Genomic DNA, 6,011 nt, shown 5'->3' with positions numbered 1-6,011 from the left:
AGATTAATATAGTTTAGCAGATTATTTGAATGTTTCATGCATTTTTTCTTGTTGTATTAATCTCTATTGTCATACAATAGATGGAACAAGAGTCACATTTTCCTTTTTATCACTTGTTGAGAATTCTCAATGTGATTTATTGGTTAACTTGGTAATCAGTGATTCAATCTTAAATACTCTTTTTTTGTGTGGTGAGGTTTGATTAATAATTCTTCATTCTGTTGGTTTGATAGGCATTAAAATATGAGGAGACAAAATTCAAGGCATTAGACTTGGCATCAAAACCTGAGGATGCAGGCGAACCAACAAAGAACTTCAAGGCTTTGTTTTCACAGATCACATCTCGATTCTAATGTTGAATGTGGTTGTCATTCATGGTGTATCATGGTTGGTTATTTTCAAAAACCAAACCATAACCATTTTAAAACCATTTAAATGGTTTGGATTTATAACCATAACCATATTTTAATCAAAACTGGTTATAAAACCGGTTATAAATTTGATTATGATTATATAACCGGTTTTTAAAAAAAATCCAGTTTTGAAAATTATTTTTTCCAAAAATATTTTTTTTCAAAAAAAAAATTAATATTTTGAGAATTAAAATATTTGGATTTGGATAATAACCGGATTATAACCGAATCCAAAATAATTTAACCGGTTAATAACCATTTAATTATATCCGGATTATATGAATGGATAACCAAACCATTAATAACTAAACCGGTTAATAACCATTCAATTATATCCGGATATTTAAAAGTGGTTTAGGTTTGGTTATGGATTTGGACATCAAAACCGGATATTTCGCACACCCCTAGTTTGAAATCCAAAGTCAAAGCAAATTACTTTTGCATCCACAAATAAGTTAGATTAGATACATGGCTAGACTTCAAGCAGTGACACTTTAGGAATGGAATATGAGAATATTATCAACTCTTTCAGTGTAATATGATATACTGCTTCTCAATATAATATAAATCATTTGAATATTAACATCTCGATATTATCTGGAGAATAACTTCTAAAAAAACTCTTAATATAATATAAACCAACATTAACTTTTTCATTCAATAATATTTGAAAATATTGCAAATTCTTTTATCATACATCACATCTCATTCATTCAATTTTTCCTTTCAATTAATTTCAGACATTTCACATATTTTTTTCCAACATTTGAGTAACTTTAATCTCTTCAACTTTCTAGAGTGATCTTAGTAAGACCTCCTTCTTCAATGTTCTAGAAATAAGCTCACCCTTCAAGGAATTTGATGCACCAATTATTTTTTATCTATGTATATATGGTAATATGTTTATGCAAGTGGTTGTTTCCGTCGATGGTCACCGGATAGCTTAAAATTTTCTAAGACTGGTGTGTATCAAATCATGGTAGAGACAGGATGAGGATTTCCGTACGCTATTATTCGTCACTATACCGTTGTTGTTGAAAGATCATAACATTGTCTTGAAAGGTTTCGTTTTGGCGCATATCTCTTCTCTAAAGGTGCATGTCTCTATGGCATCCAGGTCAATTTTAGTCTTGGTGGTGGCGGACTTACCATTTTGGAATAGTGGTTTGGCCAATAGAAGTTTCAAGTGAGAGTGTGACTTTGGTCAATTTTACTAGGCTCTGCGGTGGATATTAATTGTACTTTAGATATTGTTGTTCATACGATATGATATTGTTGTTCATATGATATGGGGTGCAAGAGATCTTTAGGTTTTTGATATGTAAAACTTGAATGAATCAGACCTAATTGTTTGACTAGGTAGTTATATTTATGTTTATTTAATGGAGAGATCGGCTCCAACGCCTATAAACTTGGCCAAATGTCCGTTGACCTTGACTCAATAGTGGAGTGAATGAGGCGAGTCTTCCTTTAATATATGATATGCATTTAATCATAGGATTTCGAATATTTTGATTATTAGATAAGAGAATCTCCTTACTTCACTTAAAACATATTTTGACATATTATTCCTACGAGATACAACATAATATAAGATGGGGCGAACTTGACCACGTGTACACTACGTGACCTCGACTCTTGTTATTTGAATATTCCTAATGTTTTTTACAAGTTATAGAGCTGATGAGCTGAAGACGTCTGACATTAGAATCTAATTAATTTAATTTGATTTTTTTAATATTTCACTCCTCATTTTTGTATGAACTTAGATACATTTTAATTAATTATAAATATAAATTTAATATTTCACATGTTTGAAAAACACAATCATTGTCATTTTATAGCGTTGAGAATATTATATTTTGTATATATTATTAATACATTATTGTAATTTGAATATTGAAAAATCGATACAAATTTAAGCGTTAAATTACGTCAAATTGGAAAGAAAAAAAAACTGAGATATTCAAACTAAATTCAAGTGCATAAAGCATAATAATTATAATGTCTTTTACTAACAGTTTAGTCTTATTGGGCTTGGAGTTGTAACCCGGATCCAAGGCCCACTTTTCCTTTGACCAATTATCTCTTAGTTTAGTTCTCTTTAAATAGATGTACTAACTCACTAACTTGTAATTACAACAACAACCCTAAAAACACTGTTTCATTCAATTCTCTCTCTCTCTTTCTTCTTTTACTGACTGATATGGCACTTTTCTCAACTAACATCAAGCTGCTTGTCATTCATCATGACACCATTCTTCTTGATCAAATTCAACAAATGTGTGACCGATGTCATTATCAACTAACCAAATGCACTTCACCTTATTATGCTCTCAATCTTCTTGCGCAAAGAAATGGTTATTTTGATATGATGTTGATTGATGTTGGTATGCCAAACATGGATTCCTATGAGTTTCTTCAATATGTAACCCTACAACACAGAATCCCTGTCATTGGTAAGTGCTTGCTTCTGTACCTTAACTCTCTACGGTAAAACTGTTGGTGCACATTATCTACTGTAACTAACATTATGATAATTTATGTTTTTGTAGTGATGTCTTCTGATGGCAAAGAAAGTTCTGTCATAAAGTCTGTAATTTACGGAGCTTGTGATTACTGGGTTCAACCTTTGCATGAAAAACAATTCAAGACCATGTGGCAGCACGTTGCAAGAAACAATTTCAATGAGAATAAAGTTGAACATCAAGTTCTTGGATTCTTGGATGCTCAAAGCCCTAAAGAAGATGAAGTTGTTGGATTCTTGAAAGAGCAAAACCCTAAAGAAGATGAAGTTGTTGGATTCTTGAAAGCACAAAGCCCTAATGAACCTGATGCTGTTGGATTCTTGAAAGTACAAAGCCCTAAAGAAGATGAAGTTGTTGGATTCTTGGAGGCTCCTCAGCATGAAAAAAAACGGGAGAGAGAAGATGATAAACCTCCAAAAGAAAAAAGTGCAAAAAAGAGTCGGTTATCATGGACGCCACAACTGCATCAACAGTTTCTAAATGCTGTTAACCAACTTGGCTTTGATGGTATGATTTATTCTCTTATTTTACTTTCTATGTTTGTATTAATTCTTTAACAACGTAACAACTGAACTTATGTGCATTGTTGTTTTTTATTTTCAGAGGCAAAACCTAGAAAGATTGTCAAAAGAATGGGTATTTGTGGTTTAACAACAGCTCAGGTTGCAAGTCATTTGCAGAAATATAGAAACTATTTGAAGGGACCATCTTGTGGAAAAAAGTCAAACAAAAGTCAAAGAATAGACACTCCAACTAAAACAGCATCAGAAACTGAAGATGCTAACTCAGTGTTACATCATGAGATTGAGGACCAAACTTGTCAACTGAACTCAACCCTTCAAAGTTACAATATCTCTGAAACACAACAACATTCAACTGATGTTACTGATTATCAAGATTCCGACATCGGCTATAATTATGAAGCACAACAGCATTCAATTCATGTTACTGATAATCAAGTTCCTGATCCATCTAACATGTTCATAGATTATGATGAGTTAATGTCGTTATTATCATGCTAGCATCTGAATGGGATGAAGGCAAGAAGAAGTTGATAGATGGAAGACATAATGTAATTTAGATTTAACAGTTTTAGCATTCATGAGTCAATTTTGAACTCTTAAAGATGCAATGCTTTTTTTATTGTAAATTGATGAACCTTAATACTTAAGTTGATTATTAATGTGATATGTGTTTAGGTTAAGTTACTCATGAATTATGCTACTTGACTTTGTAGTATGTAAATATGAGATCTCTTTAGTCTACTTTTGGGGAGCGTCACTTTTCTACCCATAAACTCGGCCATATATATAGCTTGAATTATGCTATAGTTTAACTTACCAGATGAGTTACTCTTTTAATATATAAATAACGTTTTTAATTCAAAGGAATTTGAGATTTGTAGCGTTACATAGACCATACCGAGTCATGTAAGGCGAATTTTAAATTAAAATTTATTTGTTGATTTTTAAGGTTCAAAATTATTTATAAAATTGTTGTAATTTTTTTTATACAATGATTTTTATATATATATATATATATATATATATATATATATATATATATATATATATATATATATATATATATATATATATATATATATATATATATATATTTATGACTGATAATACAAACTGTATTCAACACAGACACAATAACAAACTTTCCAGCTCAAGATCAACATCCCTACAAACCTACTAATTACATAAAATCTAATGGGCTATGGCTCCCTTCATAAAAAGTACAAAAAAAAAATTCTGGTTATTGCCTATATTCAGCCACCACCAGGAATACATCTGCATATTGTGGAAATTTCATCAATATCTCGTACGCCATTCTCTAATATGACATCGTTTCGCTGCTTCCATATACATCAGCACGTACACATCCATATCACTACTGCTCTCCTTACAGAACAATGTTTACTCATAATTTCTACCATCTACATCAAATGGCTGCAGCAGTCAGCACCATACCATTGTTCCAAACCTAGCCAATTCACAACCTTCTCCCACACGCGTCGTGACAATTCACATTCTAGAAAGAGGTGATGTACGTCTTCCCCTGCGAGCAGCCAAACACACAGAAGCACCTATCATCATTCTCTAAAATACCTCTTTTGACCAGCTGCTCTCGTGTTGCTAATTTGTCTTGCAATAGTCGCCAAACAAATATTTTCACCTTCGAAGGCATCCATGAGTGCCACAACACTTTCAATGCATCTTTTACACATGCCTGAACCTCCATCACAGTCATTCCCATAATCAATTTACGGTAGTAATCTCTAACAACATACACCTCTTCACACCCAATCGGCCAGGAGAATCCATCCGGAACGTATCTTTTTGGAGCTACTTCAGTCAAAATGTGTCGTAACTCTTCCTCCTCTGCAGCAACCTCGTCATTGAGTGCATACCTTGAATTCTCCAACTTCAAATTCCAAGATTTTTCCGACCACCATCCCATATCCTATACGCAACTATTTTTGTTTTCAGCTTCTTGGAACAACAATGGAAAAACTCTATAAAGTGGCCTCTGCCCAATCCATCTACCGGTCCAAAACGGCACTTTCCTTGCTTCACCTAACTTAAATGTTAAGCTTCCAATAAAACTAACCTCTTCCTCTATATTCGCTATCTTCATAAGGTCTCTCCACCAAATAGACATAGAATTAGAATTTCCTTTAATAGTTTTAAACAATAACCTCTCATATAAATTGCCATACCTCTCCTCTAACATTCCTTTCCATATAGGCTCTGTTTCGTTCAAAAACCTCCACAACCATTTTATTAATAGAGCTCTGTTAAAGACCTCCAAATCTTTAATTTCTAATCCACCTTCCTCTTGTGGTCTGCATACCGAGCCCCAACTAATCAAATCCACACCCTTCTTTTCTGCTGAATTATGCCACATAAAATTTCTTTGTATTTTGACCAATTCTTTCTTAACCTTAACAGGTATTTTAAAAAAAGCCAAATAATAGATCGGCAGATTCGAGAGCACATAATTGATGAGAACGACTCGACCACCTATTAATAACAGTCTCCAATCCAAGGTGATAGTTTAG

General features: G+C 32.8%; 2 protein-coding genes across 2 annotated transcripts; one reads left to right on the top strand and one right to left on the bottom strand.

Moving 5' to 3' along the window:
• Nucleotides 1-2,619: 2,619 nt before the first annotated feature.
• LOC131637521 (two-component response regulator ORR21-like) lies at nt 2,620-3,963 on the top strand. Its single transcript, XM_058908112.1, has 3 exons — nt 2,620-2,872; nt 2,969-3,448; nt 3,545-3,963. The coding sequence occupies exons 1-3, from the start codon at nt 2,620-2,622 to the stop codon at nt 3,961-3,963; spliced, it is 1,152 nt and encodes a 383-aa protein (XP_058764095.1).
• Nucleotides 3,964-4,981: 1,018 nt separating this feature from the next.
• On the bottom strand, nt 4,982-5,410 carry LOC131637520 (uncharacterized). Its single transcript, XM_058908111.1, has one exon. It carries the CDS (start codon nt 5,408-5,410, stop codon nt 4,982-4,984), a length of 429 nt encoding a protein of 142 aa, XP_058764094.1.
• Between the last annotated feature and the right edge of the window lie 601 nt (nt 5,411-6,011).

This window comes from Vicia villosa, unplaced genomic scaffold, assembly GCF_029867415.1.
Source record: "Vicia villosa cultivar HV-30 ecotype Madison, WI unplaced genomic scaffold, Vvil1.0 ctg.002018F_1_1, whole genome shotgun sequence".
In the NCBI taxonomy this organism is placed as follows: Eukaryota; Viridiplantae; Streptophyta; class Magnoliopsida; order Fabales; family Fabaceae; genus Vicia; species Vicia villosa.
The sequence above is the reverse complement of the archived record's forward strand: the minus strand, read 5'-3'. Positions and strand labels throughout refer to the sequence as shown.

Bases quoted from the DNA above. Each gene is read 5' to 3' on its own strand.
- LOC131637521 (XM_058908112.1), top strand. From the start codon at position 2,620: ATGGCACTTTTCTCAACTAACATCAAGCTGCTTGTCATTCATCATGAC. The intron at 2,873-2,968 runs GTAAGTGCTTGC...ATGTTTTTGTAG, and splicing joins ACACAGAATCCCTGTCATTG to TGATGTCTTCTGATGGCAAA. The intron at 3,449-3,544 runs GTATGATTTATT...TTTTATTTTCAG, and splicing joins TAACCAACTTGGCTTTGATG to AGGCAAAACCTAGAAAGATT.
- LOC131637520 (XM_058908111.1), bottom strand. From the start codon at position 5,410: ATGGGATGGTGGTCGGAAAAATCTTGGAATTTGAAGTTGGAGAATTCA.